Source organism: Alexandromys fortis, unplaced genomic scaffold, assembly GCF_014885135.2.
Source record: "Alexandromys fortis isolate MF-2015 unplaced genomic scaffold, M_Fortis_MF-2015_v1.1 scaffold_9, whole genome shotgun sequence".
Lineage (NCBI taxonomy): Eukaryota > Metazoa > Chordata > Mammalia > Rodentia > Cricetidae > Alexandromys > Alexandromys fortis.
Genome location: NW_026067892.1, coordinates 12493650 through 12509488, shown reverse-complemented (window position 1 = coordinate 12509488; position 15839 = coordinate 12493650). Strand labels below are relative to the sequence as shown.

The 15839-nt window shown below is 45.6% G+C and overlaps 1 protein-coding gene across 11 annotated transcripts in view; it reads left to right on the top strand.

Moving 5' to 3' along the window:
- Ank3 (ankyrin 3) overlaps positions 1 to 15839 on the top strand; it is a 526650-nt gene that overhangs the window by 103391 nt on the left and 407420 nt on the right. For 3 of the 11 annotated variants that reach the window (XM_050142447.1, XM_050142421.1, XM_050142390.1), the window contains exon 1: positions 2278 to 2794. The exons of 4 other annotated variants lie outside the window; for them this stretch is intronic. In XM_050142447.1, coding sequence (XP_049998404.1) covers positions 2732 to 2794 — 63 coding nt within the window. In that variant the 5' untranslated portion in view covers positions 2278 to 2731. Of the gene's footprint in view, positions 1 to 2277; positions 2795 to 15839 lie in introns of those variants that run through there. 4 more of the 11 variants (XM_050142402.1, XM_050142396.1, XM_050142464.1 and 1 more) reach the window with 2 other exon arrangements.

Genomic DNA, 15839 nt, shown 5'->3' with positions numbered 1-15839 from the left:
GAATAAATGTCTCTAAAAGGATCTTTTATGGAACCCTTCAAAAGGCAACAAATAACAGAAAATGGGACACCAGTGCAAACCTGAAGAAAAAATAAACCCTCTCTTGAGGTTTGCATTCATGTCCCTTTTGGGAAAATTCTTCTGCCCAAGAACTCACAGAACTGAGGCAGCTAGGAGCCTAGAATGAAGTGCCTTGTTTGTGGACCCCCCTCTTCAGCTGCCCCCCAAATCCTTGGCTTCCCACGTCTTTCTCTCACACAGCTCATACCCTGTACTCAGGACCTATGCTTTTCTTGGAAGGGAAGGTGTTGAATGAAAATGTCGGGGCGGGGGCTGAAGAAATGACGCGGCAATTAAGAGCGCTGCATGTTCTTCCAGAGGACCAGCCTGCACATGATGGCTCACAACCTGTAATAAATCTAGTTCTGGGGAATCTGACACCCTCTTCTGGCCATCTTATGCACTGCATGCTTGTAGCACACAAAACATATATTCAGGTAAACATTCATATAAACTCAGTCTCTCAACAAAATTTTTCAATGTTGGAATCGTAATATGGCAAAAACGGCAGGTAGGTGGTCTAGCTTGGTGGCTTTCCTCATGAAGAATGGAAGATTTAGGTGGGATATTCAGACTTGAATCCACCTGCATGGGCAGTTCAGCTTCTGGAGAATTCATACAAAGCCCTAACTCCGTATTTTCTCTCCCAGAGCATAGTACAGATAGGCCGAGGTTCACCCCATTGCAGAGAGACTGACTGACAGAGGAAAGGACTCCTATTCCCCAGGCCTCCCTGTCCCGAAGACAAGCAAGCATTGAATCAGTGAAGACCTTGAAGGATTCATCCTGCTGTTAGGATTTTCTGACCTTTCATTGTGCTTTGGGAGGAACGTTCCAGAACAGCAACAGAAACAGAAGTGACAGGTTAGCAGCTGCTTAAAGCTGAAGGAACCTCGAGGACGCCTATGGGTGGGTCAGCCGTCCTCAGCACCCCATACTACAGAGCAGCCCTTTAGACCTGAACCACAGCATGTAGGGTCTTCATGGGTCACACTGTGCGTGCTTGTAACCCTGATGGCCGTGACAAAGCCCCCTAAATCCTCCCTCATGCTCACTCTTTTTAGGGGGCTGGTGTTTGAGGAGTCAAGGTTTGTTAAGTATAGCTAGAACCCTGCTTGAAGTGCCAGGTGAGGAATGGCATTTCAGTACAGAAAGGTGAACTTTTTAGTTCGGGATGTTTGCATCCTTTCCTCCTGTATTGAGTAGTTCCATGGATCTCCCTGCAAACTGGCCTCCTGAGTCTCTTTTACTCCTAAATGTCTGTGCTCGCATAACTAAAATCCCCTTCAAGCCGGTCTCCTGAGAGACCTTACCCTAGCCCCCCTTCCTACTGTCTGCTCACAGGACCGGCTTCCATCTTTGTGATAGGAGGTAGCACCCAGAACCTTGTTCTCTCTGAAGAAAAATGTATCAGGAGCACTTGGAAAACTGCTAAAAGTGACCACACCCTACAGGCACTCAGCTGTGTTCACATAGGTGGGATGTCTCAGGGACTTTCCAGCTAGGTGTGACGTCACCCGGAAACCTCTCAAAGCCTTGGTGGCCCAGAGCAGGACTGTGAGCCTGGTGTGTGCTTGGGGCAGCTGTGGAGGCTGTAATGTGGTCAGAGCCCTGCATTGCCCTGAGGACTATCCAGGGGCACGGGGTGTTTCTGTCACAGAGAGAGCGCGCCTAGCTGAGCCCTTAGGAATTCTCGCCTATCCTGGAGGGCTTCTTTTCTGTGGATTGGTTTCATGTATTCGTGGAAGGAGACCAAGGTTCAAATGTGGGAAATGGCAACTTAGGTACGGGGCTTTGTGTTAGCCCATTCTTCATTAGAATTCACAGCTTTGGATGAGCAATTTGTGAATCTTTTTGCTAATTACATTTAAATAAAAAAATTAAAGCAAAATCTCCTCATGATAAGAATTCAGCTTTTTCTTCGACAGTAACAGGTCTCTTTATTGTTTGTATCATGGAGCGTGCGTGTGTGTGTGTGTGTGTGTGTGTGTGTGTGTGTTTTCACGAGACAGTAACCCGATCTCTTGTCACCACCCCCACTGCTGCCTCCTGGGTATGCCCAATGCTTTCAACACATGTGTCCTCTGGAGGCTTGATCTCTGAGAGCATTTACATTCGCCTTGGCTTCCCAGCCTGCAAACTGCAGTGAGCCAGCCCCTGGGAAGGCTTCAGGGACTCGTCAGCAGTCTCGCTTGTTCCTGTGTGTGTGTGTGTGTGTGTGTGTGTGTGTGTGTGTGTGTGTGTGTGCAGCGCACACGCGCGTCTGCCTCCCTCTTTCCCTCTCTCACCATTTGCAAGCTAGAATCACTGTGGAGAAGCAAGCCTGAAATCTTGTCAAGATCTTATCTCAGGATAATGACTAGCTAAAAGAAAAAAAGAAAAAAAAAGGAATAAGAAAGAAAAGGAAAACGACGAAGGGCTGGAATATTGATTTTTCTTCAGAAGAATAACCAAGGTTTTGCTGTAGAGAACACCCAGTTTCTTCCCGAGGCAAGCTGGGCAGCCCAAGTTGCCTGTGACAGCAGCCAGGGCTGGCTTGAAGCAGCCGCTCTGCCTGGGGAGCTCCCTAAATGGACTTTGGTCTCAATGCTGTGACTCTTTGTCGCGGGTTTGGATGTGGGAACACGGAAGGTGATCTCTCTCGTCTCAACTCCCCTGATCTAAAGGAAAGATGAGTGAAGAACCAAAGGAGAAGAACGCCAAGCCTGCTCATAGGAAGAGGAAAGGGAAAAAGGTAAGAAGCCGAATCAACATGTTCCCTCATTGTTCTCTGGCTCCTGGAGGCTGCGTTTGTGAGAGGTTGGCTTTAGACTGCAAAGACGCCTCTAGAAACAGAATGCTTTTGTTTTTCCTCCTTGGTTAATGGGTGTGTTCTGGGTTGGGGTCCATTGCTGAAATATTTACGCAGTTAGAACATCGTGATTTAAATTTGCCAAGCTAGTGTTCTTTTTCATAGCGATTATAGGGACATTAAATAAACATGTGTTCTAATTAGGTGAGTGGGTGTGTTTCCCCTACCCCTTAAATTTCCCTGATGCTTGTTAATCAGTAGGGTATGATTACTAATGAATATTATTATGGCATGGATGTTAAGCTTTAATGCATATTTTAGGCAAACTTGGGGAAACCTGTAGTTAGACTTTAAATTCACGGCATGGAGGTGAACTCCATTTTAATTATTGATTCATTTTATGGCTGACAAATCTTAGGTCTGTATTCAGTCCTGCTGCCGGACAGCCATATGCCTCCGGAATCCATTCAGTTCATAGGAATAATTTTGCTTTCCACATGAACTGAGGAATTGTCAAAAGAACAGCGGATGATTGCTGCAAACCTGTAGATTCATTCCGGCTTTCACGAATGTGCGTGCCATCTTAAGATATGCCCTGAACTTTTCGGTCCATTTTGACATGGGGGAGAAAGGGAATTTTCAGATCTGGACTGTGATTTTGACCCACAATGGTTCAGAAACTGTCTCAGGTTCAGGGTGTGCCCCCCAAAGGAAAGATCTGGATACATCTGGAACAAAGGAAAACAGGTCCCTGAAACAGGATTTTGTAGTTCATGGCTGCTTAAGGAGGATGGGTACTGCATTTTTGAGTCTTCAGTTCAAACCCTTAGATTTGTACATTTTAATTCTCAGGACTGGTCTAGCTGGTGATGTCTCTTTAAAATGATTTCCTTGCCCCAGCGTGATGTATACTCAGCCGGGGGACGCCCAGGGAATGATTGGGTACAGTAGAGGAGATGAAATGCTGCAACTTCTGCTTGAATATGTCAGGCATCGAGAAAATGGTCATGGTCCACTTATTATTTGTGGAGAAAGAGGTTCATGGGAATAAGACGCACTTTAAAGGAAGAAGCTGCTATTGGCAGCTTAGCCGAGGCATGTTCAGGGACATGCTGACATTCTTGGGCAGTGGTTTGGCGCCCTCCAGATTGCTTTGAAGTCAGCCTTGACTTCTGGGTCGTCGGCTTCTTAAGGGTTGATGGCGTTGGCCGGTGCTAGGGAGATTTCCCCGGGGATCAGGTCGCAGCTGCACAGCACAAATGATTTGCTTAATGCCTAGCAGAGTGGCGCTGTTCTTAGGGAACACTGTCAGCTCGGCTCATGTCTATGAGCTGTAGCCTTAAGTGTCTGACAGGCTCCACCATGATTCTGAGCACCGCGTGTCACAGAGACGCCAGACAAACACATGAACCCTGACAGCACCATCTAGATGAGGATGAGGAGCAACCTGGGGATGGCCATAATTCACGGGCACTCTTTGGACATGGATCTTTCTTTCTTTCTTTTTTTTCTTCCTTTACCTTGACGATTCTCTGGCATGATCTCATGTCTCCTGTGAGATTACTCTGCTTGGAGCACACAATGCGTGAGATTGCCTCGAGCCCTCCCCCCTCCGTGCCACAGTCTCCCACCTGCTGCCGGCACGGCCTTTGCCAAAGTCTCCATCATGGCCTTGCCCAGTACCTTCTCATCTCTGCCCTACTGCCTCAGTGAACTCCAAATTCCAGACCACCAAACTCGAGTCTTCCAGAATACTGTGCCCACATGCCAGCATTTTCTTTCATTTCTGTTCCGGCCATCTGCAGCGGAGTTCTTGCCAGCCCCCAAGTTAAACCACTTCAGTCTCTTGCTGTCTTTGCCCACTGGGTACTGAGTGGTTTAGGCACTGAGTGCTTCAGCGTTATCCCACCCGCCATTGAAGGTCAAATGAAAATCTTGCTTTACCGTTCTCTCCCTTGATTCACCTTGGTGTGCAGACAGTGGGGGGGGGGGCAGGGGGCTCTGGAATGGCACACCCCCTCTTATGGTAGGTGCTTAGCAACTTAGGCAGTAGGAGAGCCCTGTTCTCACAGGCACATGGACTCCCTGCTGGTCACTTTAGGATGGCGTCACACGCTGCCTGGTATGCAGTTGGCACCAAATAAGTAAATTTTCTCTAGCGGCTTAGTGATCTGAATTCATCCCAAATTTGCTGTGTTAGAAGACCCACAAGCCAAATAGCTTCTCTACTAGGAAACCTTGTCTCTTTATATTTCCAGGTCAGAGATACTATATTTTATTGTTGGTTATAGAGTAAATTAATATGACTATTAAGATCAATAAATACTTAATTCTTTAAATGAATATGCATTTATCTTTAACTATTTCATTCAGAGTGAAATGGAATATACATTTTTTTAAGGAGTGGCTTTTAAACCCCTGAATAGTTCAGGAGGCTTCTGAGTAGCCCAAGTGACCTGCACTGCAGTGGTGGTGGGTGTGGCCTCATGCAACATCTCAGATGAGCATGCAGTCAACTCGCCCCCTTTCTGGCATCCCCTAACCTCCCCAAGCCTTTTCCGTATTTCCTACCTCAAGGATTGAGTTACTTTGGCTTCAAATTTTATATTAAATCCATCTGTGTCTAGAAGTGATTGGCAAGATGACGGTGGAGATTTTTTGTTAGTGAGGGCTGTGTCCAGCTCAGCTGGCAGGCGGAAGGCATTTGGATCCAGTGTCTCACGAGCTCTATTTAATAGTGAGAAAGCAAGACCAATGTAATGGAGTCAATCAAGTATTCTCATTTTGCTTGGGGACATAAAGAGTTAATTCTTTTTTTTCTAATAATGCCTGTATTTTGTTGACCTTGAGAAAAGTAGAGGTGACTAGGTACGTATGTAACTGTTTCCCAAAGATTTTTCTCTCTCCTTAGTCTAGTAACAAGAGAAGAATTTACTAATACACAGGAGCCCCAAGTGCTCATCCGCTCCTGCTTGTGACTGGATACAGTGTCGTGGGAGAGAATCATCAAATGGCACAGCCACCAGAGAGATTAGCAAAGTAAAATGAAAGAGAACCAGCCAACAGGACCATGTTTTCTGGAGTGCTTGAATAGCAGCACCTAAGTCATCTTCATGGTGGGAGTTCAGGCTTGCCTGGGAGAGGAACGGCCAGGCAAGCGCACTCTCCCACATCATAGCAAGCAGCAGGCTAGTTTGGTTGAACCAAGCCACCAAAGAGTCAATGCAAAAAGCGACATTTTGCAACGGGTTTTTGATTCTACTGGACCTATTGGTTTCGTGGGAGCCTAGGCAGTTTCGTGGATGCTCACCTTACTAGACCTGGATGGAGGTGGGTGGTCCTTGGACTTCCCACAGGGCAGAGAACCCTGATTGCTTTTTGGGCTGACGAGGGAGGGGGACTTGATTCGGGGAGGGGGAGGGAAAGGGGAGGCGGCGGTGGGGAAGAGACAGAAATCTTTAATAAATAAATAAATTAAAAAAAAAAAGCGACATTTTGTGACTGTTTCCTTGGCATCCATGTAGTCAGCTCAGGGTGACGTAATAAAATAATGTGCCCTCCCCAGCTTACATAGCAGAACGTTACCTTCTCATGGTTTTGTTAGCTGGAAGTCAGGTCAGGTGCCATCCAGTCAAGTTCAGGATCTTTCCAGCCTGCAGACTTCTCCTGATGCTCACACGTCCTTCTCTGTGCACACGTCCCTGGCTAGGTCTCTATCTTCCTCTAAGAAGACCAGCAGTCCTGCTGGCTCAGGATATCCCCTCATAATCATGTTTAACCAGAGCCATCTCTTGAGAGCTGTATTTCCATACACAGTACAGTCATACTGGGTGTTAGGAATTCAGTGTGTGAATTTGGGTAGCAGATGGGATTGAATTCAGTCCACAACAACATCCAAATGGAAGCGTGTGAGCCGAGTTCCAACCTTAGGTACTTGTCACAGGACTTATGGTGATGGCCCATGTTCTGTTGATTCATGTGCCTCATTGAGTGGATGCAGTGTGGAGTGGTGATGGGGAAAGGTATTATGGGTACCAAAGACAAGTGAATGCAGGCTGACTGGTGGCAGAAGGATGCGGTAACAAACGGTAGTTCTAGGAGGAGGTCAGAAAAGGATGGATGGAGAAGGAGAAAGGCACAGTCTAGATGGGTCTGAGGAAATTTCATGTCTCCTAAGAGATATGTCTCCTTTCAGAGACAGTGACAGATGAGAGGTTTGGAATGTCCCAGTGTCATTAGGGATCTAAGCATTTACTTATATGTTTGGGAGAAGGATCTCAGGGATGGATTGTGGCCAGATATGATGAGGGAGGAAAAGAGAGCAAACATGATTAAAAGTGTGTATGTGTGTGCCTGCTGCATGTGTGTGTTTCAGTGTTCATGTATGCACCACATATATGTATATATAGAAGCCAGAGTACAAGTTTTGGGTATTTCCTTCAGCTATGTGAGTTCTTGGTTTAATGGCAAGTGCCTTTACCTGCTAAGCCATCTTGCCAGCCCATCTTTGTTTTGTGGAGACAGGTCCTTTCACTGGGCTGAACCCTACCAATTGGGCTGTTGGCCAAAGAACCTTGGAAGGTCACTTGTCTTCACCTCCTCAGTGTTGGGGTCACAAGTGCAAGAAACCATGCCCCGTTGCGTTTTTTGTTTTGCTTGTTGTTCATTTGTGTTTGTGTTTGTTTTTAATATGGATTCTGGGGATAAAACAGGCTATAGTGTAAAAACATGTGGGTTCGTATTTTGGTCAGAAAACCAACCAGGTCTATACTGGCTAATCTTAATGTCAACTTGGCACTCAAGCTCGAGTTATCTGAAAAGACTAACCGCAATTGAGAAAATGCCTCCATAAGATTCATCTGTAGGGCATTTTCTTACTGAGTGATTGATGGGGAGGGAGCAACCTATCGTGGGTGGAGCCATAGTGATCAAGCGGGAGGGCCTGTGGGCAGGGCCATCCATGGGCTGGTGGTCCTGGGCTCTATAAGAAAGCAGGCTGAGCAAGCAATGTGGAGCAGGCCTGTAAGCAGCATCCCTCCATGGCCTCTGTATCAGCTCCTGACTCCAGGTTCCTGCTCTTTTTGAGTTCCTATCCTGACCTCCTTTGATGATGAACAGCAATATGGAAGTATGAGCTAAATCAACCCTTTCCTCCCCAACTAGCCTTTGGGTCATGGTGTTTCATTGTAGCAATAGAAACCCTAACTAAGACAACTAAGATAGGGTTTTTTGATAGTCCATGCTTCACTGCAGCTGGGTCATGTTGTCCATTGTCAGTGTTGCCTAAGAAAGGTACTTGGAGACTTTTATCTGGTGATTTTATTTCTTCTCCTTGAAGTGTCATATTGGGGAAAAATAAGGACATACTTGGGGTTCTTTCAGCTAATGAGTCCCGTTCCAATGAGTTTGTTTTTTTGTGGAACTTCCGAAAATTTCTTATATTGGTGTCTTCCATCCTAAGGACATATACTTTGCTATATTTAAGCTAATTTTTACGGCTCCCTCTATCCTTTCTTTCCTGCACCTTTTAGATTGCAATGGTCCGAATATTAGTATATGTCTCCCTTCTCTGGTGAGGATCAACAAGCATGCTCAAACATGTCTGTAGCTTTCGGAGGGAGACTGAAGAGTGTCCATGTCCAATGGTCTCCCCATGTTCTCAATACCTCTAGCATCATGTAGTAGTTTCTGCTCCAGGTCTGTGGTTATGTCCCCGGAGGACTCTATGCTGTTTACTAAGATGACAAGAGGCCTGTGTGCCCTGAGCATGTGGCAGTTGCATTGAATTACCATTTCCACCCGTGTTTTGATATTACCTCCTTTAGTCTCTACCCCTCTTCAGGTAAATCACCTCTGAAAGGCTTTTGTTGGTGAGGGCGAGGATTTGAGAAGCGGCTCACTGAGTGCAATCACGTGTTGCGGGCTTTGTAACACTGGAGGGACCAGAGATACATCCGCAGGAAGACGTGTTCACGGCCTTTCCACTTACGACATGCATCCCTGCAAAGAGCCCTTGCTTTTATATTGCGGGACAACTTTCACTGGCTTTCCCCCACGTCCTATTATCCTTCTTTGTTTGTCTTACTGTGACAGTTGCCCTCAACTTCACGTCAATGAGCCTTTGACGATTCCATGTCTGAAGAGCCCATACCCGTGAAGCAGGCATTTTGACTCCTTTTCCTCTAAGCCTTTTTGTGGATGATGGTATTTTCTTGAACTTGGCATTTGAGTTTGTTTACTTTGTTTGTTTTACTTTGTTGTCATCCTGTGAGGGGGTGGGGTGGAGCAGACACAGTGGGGGAGGGGCACATGTGGCTTAGCAATTGTGTGGGGGATCAGAGGGCAGTCTGTGGAGGTGGCTGCCTCCTTCCATCTTTAAGTGCCTTCCCGGGATTGAACTCGGATTCCTAGACTTCAGCAGCGAGCGCTTGTTCCAGATGAGCTGTCTTTCTGGCCCCTGTTCCTCTAAGCACAGGAATATCTGTGCTGTCTTTGTTTATAGTAAGGCTGAATTTGCATTCACAGCTTCCCCCTCCCTCCTCCCGCCCTGCTCCTCCCCCGCCACCCAGGGAAGGGCAGGATGGATTAAGATAGCCTGACATATCATTTCCTGATTCTAAAATTTCAGAGTAGCAAACCATCAGTATAGTCATCGCCTTCTTTTCCAAAATTCAAAACTTGAAGCGAAATTTTCCTTTGGAGATTTTTTTTTCATTCAAAAGAAAACAGAAGAAACTTGATTTAAATTATTTTACTTGAAGCAGCTCGAGGACAGAGACTGTGTGCGGCCTTTAACAAGCAGCAAGGCCTCCCGTGCAGCTCAAGCTCCCGGCCCCTTCTCTACCGCTGGAAAAGCCCAAAGGCATGGTGGCAAATTCTGACCTGACCTGAACTCATTTGGTGTCAAAACCCGACCTGACCTTATGTGACGCTATTTATAGTCCATGTTTATCCTACATAGTGTGAATATTTGTGTGTTTTCCTGTGGAAATTATTTGTCTGTGCTGCTCTGAGACATGTCTGGGGACAGCCACACTCTCCACACACTCCCCTGATGATCTGGAGATCTCTGTACTCAGGAGCTGTGAGTGCTTCAGTAAGGAGGTGGCGAGCTCTCCGGAGCTATGACTTGTGACAGGTGACAAGCTAGTGTGGCTGCAGGTTAGCTTTGAGTGAGAGGGAAGTTGGGCTGTTTCCTTGGGATATGCTCTTGTTCTCTGCGGTACCTGACGCCATGTCAGAGGTCCAGAAAGCAACTGAATTCAGTCTTATAGGAAAAATTATTTCCAGGAATGTTTTAATAGATGGTTGCTTCATAATCACTCACACACATGCTTACACATTATTTGCAGGCGTATGCATCATAGAACATACACTCCCCTTGAGCCTCTACTGAAGCAGGGTTTCTTGCTTCTGTCACTCTGTGCACTCCAGGCTAGCTGGTCCACAGCCTTCTGGCTTATTCTCTTGCCTCTGCCTCCCATCTTTTCAGAGGAGGGCTGGATTATAGATGCATGCTTCCACGTCGACTCCCCAGGCCCTCATTTTTGTAAATTAGCTTATCACTAGTTCTGGAGGCCAAACTCAGGCCTTCAGGCTTGAGTAGGAATCACCTGTACACACCGAGTCATCTGCCAGCCCAGGTTTTGAGATTTCTCACATTTTGTCATTCGTTGCCCTTTCACGAGGTCATCATGAATAACCTGATACAATGAACGGATCCAGAAATTGAGAGGAATTAATGTTTGATTGACTCATTGCACCTTCTTGCCAAGAAAATAATGTTAATTCAGTGCAGATTAATTAATTTCCTGTAATTAACACACACAACGGTGTTTTCTGTCATCTATCTTAGAGGACATTTCCTGTTTTTCATACAACTTGATTTTTAAGTTTTTATTTTGTGTTTGTTTGAGACCTGGCTGAAGAGCTGATATCCCCACAGCTGTGCTAACCATGTAAAGTCTAGGAGTTTCTTTCAATTCTTTGATTCTCTATTAATTTTCCAGTGCAGCCATTGAAGCCCGGTGGATCCTCCCGATTCAGGGAAATAACGTAAACAATGCACACTGTGTAAGTCGCATCCATGATGTCCTCCTGTCAGATGCCAACGGATGGGGTCACTTTCGTAGTGTTATAGAGGAAAAGCAAACTCTAAGTCACCAATGACATTTTGCACAAGAGGAGACTCTCATGTGAAGCTCAGAATGTACGTGAACAGGTTGCTGGATGTAGGCTGCTGGTGTCGACGGCCTCCACACTTCCCTTTCAACATGCTCATCTTAACTCACTTACCCCTAAAGCTGTGTTTGTCTGCTATTTCCACCGTGCATGTCTTAAATAAGGTCTCACAGTGAGGGGCTCTTTGTAGACCTCATGCATTGTTTGCCTCTGCCTTTGTGCCAACCACCCTCAACAATTATTCTTAGAGTAAATTACCATGCTAGGTATAAGGAACACATGGGGGAAAGACAGAAAACGAACATACAAATTAGACAACTAGTGATAAGCTAATTTACAAAAATGAGGGCCTGGGGAGATGGCTCGCTGGTGAAGTTCAGGTAGCGCAGAACCCATTTAACCACCTGGACATGATGTCTCATGCCTGGAATTCCATCAAAGGGGAGGTAAAGGCGGCTGGGTCCCCGGATTTTACTTGCCAGTCTTTCTAGGTGATCGGAGACCCTCTTTTTATAAAGGGGGGGGGGGGGAATAACACCTGAGGAGTAACATCCAAGGTTGACATACATGCACACTTACATACATACCTACACACTCATGAATGTATGTATACCTATCCACATGATATCCATACATATGACAGCAACAGCTGCTCCAAAGGGAGGAAGACTGGGGACAGAGAGGACACAGCTCATAGAGTTGGTGCAGCTAAGGAAGACAGCTAAGAAGATGGTCCCTGAACGGTGGATGTGTCACACCGTGAGAGGGAGTTGGTCACTATGGACAGACGACATGTCGAGAGAAAGGGATTTCTTAGAAAAAGCCCTGGGATGTTGACGAAGGATAGCATTTGACCTTAGGATCGACTCTCCCTATTGGTGTGAACCTTGAAGATTTCTTCCCACAGTGAAAAAAATGATTTTTTTTTCCTCTTGGGATGCAACCAGAATCATCAGGATTTCAAAGGCAAAGACTCCTATTCTTGGGAGTCAGTTGGGAAGACCTGGCACCTGAGTAGGAGACCATTCAGTGAGCTTTTAATGAGCGAGTGGAGGCTGGGCCTTTATCCTGGCATATTGTTGTGTTTCCTTCTTGACTACTCACGGCGAGCCACCATCGGCTAAGTATGGCGAAGACTTGCTGCAGAAACTCATAGCTTGCCATCCTCCATGAAGCCGTTACCTTTGTCTCGGTGTATAGTCTACTCAATAAAGTCAAAACACAAATAAATACATATGCCGGGAACCGAAACCCTGAGATCGTGTTTATCCGTGATCCATTCTCTTGAAAGGTATTAGGAGCTTCTGGAGTTTTCATCGCTACATATCATGACTGTCCCTGCTCGGGGCATCTTTGCCATATTTAATGCTAGCATTTTGTTTGTGTTTAATGAAAAAAAAATGAAGCAATAATTGAAGCAAGCCAAGGTGATGCCTTGAAAGGAAATTTGAATTCTGGTCATTTGTCTGAGAGCGTTGTCTAATTTCCTCTTCATTATTTGAATGATGCTAATTTCTTTATTCTTTATGCACAGTGATTTCAGCACTAGATAATTGATCCTGGCATTTTACAAAGTTGCAAACTCTCTGGGCTCTTACCACAGTGTCTGGGCTAATGGTGTCCTCATTTTCCAGGCTACTCCATTTCACTGTAGAAAGGACAGCAAAAATACAGAAATTGATCCCTGGTTGTCTGAATATTTGTGGGAAAGAGTTTGTGTGTAATTGCAGGTAGGTAAGTGAACCCAAGCAGTGTATTCAAATAACTGTGTCTCAATAGCATCGAAGTTTGTTCTAAAAACCTAAATGCTGTAGTTCTGATCCTACTAGCTCCCATTCTACTCCCTCTCCGAGATGTTTGTCAAAAACGGAGTGGATCACTTCCTGCTCCCAGTGGGGTGATGTCCCTCAATCTGTTGTTTTCGACCAATCAGGGAGGCTGAGCAAACAGCTTGGTTGCAGATATTTGAAGTTCCTTGTTCTGACCTGCAGCACAAGGCTCATCTCTACAACTGTTCTCTGCATCTGAAAGTTAGTGGGGCGGGGGAGGAAAGGAACAGGATATTTATGAAGCTAGAAGGGCAGTGCTAAGTTTTAGGTCTCCAGCTGTTGGGAATCCTTGCAAGCTGCAGTTGCTGGAGGCTTCTGGCATGTCCATGTGCTTTAAACACACCGGTAGCCTTTATCAGCGCATCCGTCCCTACCTGAAAAACTTTCAGTATTGCTCACAGATTTTTTCTATTTGAGACTCTCTCTGGAACAAAGCTCAGAATATAGTGTCCTCCATGTTATGAATATAAGCACTACCAAATGTTAGTGTTAGCTGTTTACAGGCTTCTCCTCGGTAGCCAGCCTGGTGGCACAGCTTCTGATCTCTGACATGGTGTGGAAGTGACTCTTAGGCACATGTAGCAATTTGTTTGTTCATTCGTTTTTGCAGAACAGACAGGTGTGCTGTTATGATCATATTGAGCATTGATATGCACCTCTTCTCTGCTACTTTTGAGGCTCAACACCTTCAAGGTGAAGATTCTTTGGAAAGCCTGTGAAGTGGAGATGACAGGAAGGCAAATCTCTGAACGTTGTATGGAGAACAGAAGACAGGCTCACACGTGCTAGCTTTAATTCTTGTGTCTTCAGTTAGGGGCCAGCCAAGTACAGTCAAGTTACGGGGATTTCCCCAGACCGTGTTTCTGAGAAATGGAGTTTCTTTTCTTACCAGGGCCCTTTAATGTCCAACTTCTCTCTGAGTTCTCAGTCAGAAGTAGGCCGAGCAAAGGTCGGACTTGGCCTTGGTGTCAGAGGATGGCAAGAAGGACGTCAGATCTGGGGGTGCAGGTCTAACTTCCCTCCCAACATGAGACCCTTTTGTTTATTTTTAAGCCTTTCCACCATGTTCTCCTTCTCGTGAGCACGTGTGTAATGTGTACGAGAACACACAAGTTTCTCTGCGTGTGGAGGTGCACTTATGTGTGTGTGCTTGTGGAGTTCCGAGGTTGGCAACAGGGGTCTTCCTGGATGGCTCTAGAAGCTTATTCTTTGAGGCAGGGTTTCTCAGTCAAACTTAGAGCTCGAAGATATGGCTGGTCTCACTGGCTGGATCCCCACGGCCGCCTTTAAAGGCTGGGATCATAGGTGGGTACCACACCTCCTCAGTATTTGCCCGAGTTCTGGAGCTCCAATCTCTGGTCCTCTTGCTTCTGCACCAAGCTTTAACTACTGAGCCAGCTCCTACCTCACCCTGCCCCACCCTCATGATGCCTCTTTCCACTTTAATAATGGCCCACTGTCTTATTTTCCCGTAAATCAGAATAGCTTGTTCCACCATGGTAACGTTAATTTGCTCTGCTGGATTCTTTCCTCCTTTGTAAGAAAATCAGAAATTTGTCTTCCAATCTGTTAAAAAAAAAATCATCTTTTTTTTTCCAAGTTGTTTTTAGACGATTATGCATTTACTGTATCCCTAGAGAAAAATCTGATTTTGGAACATATTTATAAGACATATTGTATTGTATAATCATAAAAATTGGCAGAGAGATCATTAGCTATTTGTGACGCTAACTTCTGGTACTACGTGTCAGATTTAGAGACATTGGTAAGTTAGCCCTGGATGCCGATTTTACACTTCACTTGGCCCTCTGTCTTCCTACTGTATTTAACAGTCAGAAGGAAGGGGCAGGGGCATGTGGGACACCAAGCTCCCAGAGCTTGGGTTTCATCTTGGCTTTGGTGTCATAGCGTGGAGAGGGAGGGTGGAGGAACCTGAGAGGAAAAAATCAGGTGATGGGGAATTCCCCACTGTCATTTATTTATTTACAAATCGTGCGACCCTGTGCAAACCCCAGGAGTGCTTAGCACCATGGCCTATCATCTCTTTCAAACTGTTACAAGTACTTGCAGTTCATTTGTTACCATACTGGGGATGGTTAGATAAGGGCTGAGAAAACCTAGCAACGCCCATTGAATTGTCTTGAACGACATTGGACTGAAATCTAATATCTCACAGAGAAGCTCACCGAATCCTTTTGTCCCTCGTGGACTTCAAGAGACAACTTTCTCCCAAAGAAACTGAAGTCATACTTTCAGAGTGTCAGGGTAATAAATGGGATATAAGATGTTTGGTGTGCATACGGATGGAAGTGTGTTTGGTGTGCATGCGGATGGAAGTGTGTTTGGTGTGCTTGCAGAGGGAAGTGTGTTTGGTGTGCATGCGGATGGAAGTGTGTTTGGTGTGCTTGCAGAGGGAAGTGTGTTTGGTGTGCCTGTGGATGGAAGTATGTTTGGTGTGTTTGCGGAGGGAAGTGCAGAGGCCTGAGGGAATGTCTTCAGCTTCCATTTGACATCTCTGATGCTGTTTTATGTCTAACAGATGTACCAACTCATCCTAGAGGTTGGATATTTTTATAATTGAGGTGCAAAGAAAACAAGGGATGTTTGCTAGTCTTTGTACCTTTCAAGTAGAACTTCGGTTGTCATTCTATAATTATATCCATCAACAACACAAACATCTTGGATTTAAAAATATAAGCCCTAAAGTAGTTGTACGAAGAACACCCTATTTAGTGACAAAAACAGCTGGGTCCTATCATAGAAGGCCTCAGTATAAGTTACTTGTTGCTATGACAAAATGCTAAAGCCAAAATCAACTGAAGGAAGGAAGGGTGGATTTATCCTCTCTTGTGGTTTTAGGAGCTATCGTTCATCATGGGGTGGGAGGTAGTAAGGCATAATGGCAAGAATGTGAGGTGGCTGCTCACATCCTGACCTCAGGCAGGAGGCAGAGGCATAAATACGCTGGGCTCACTAGC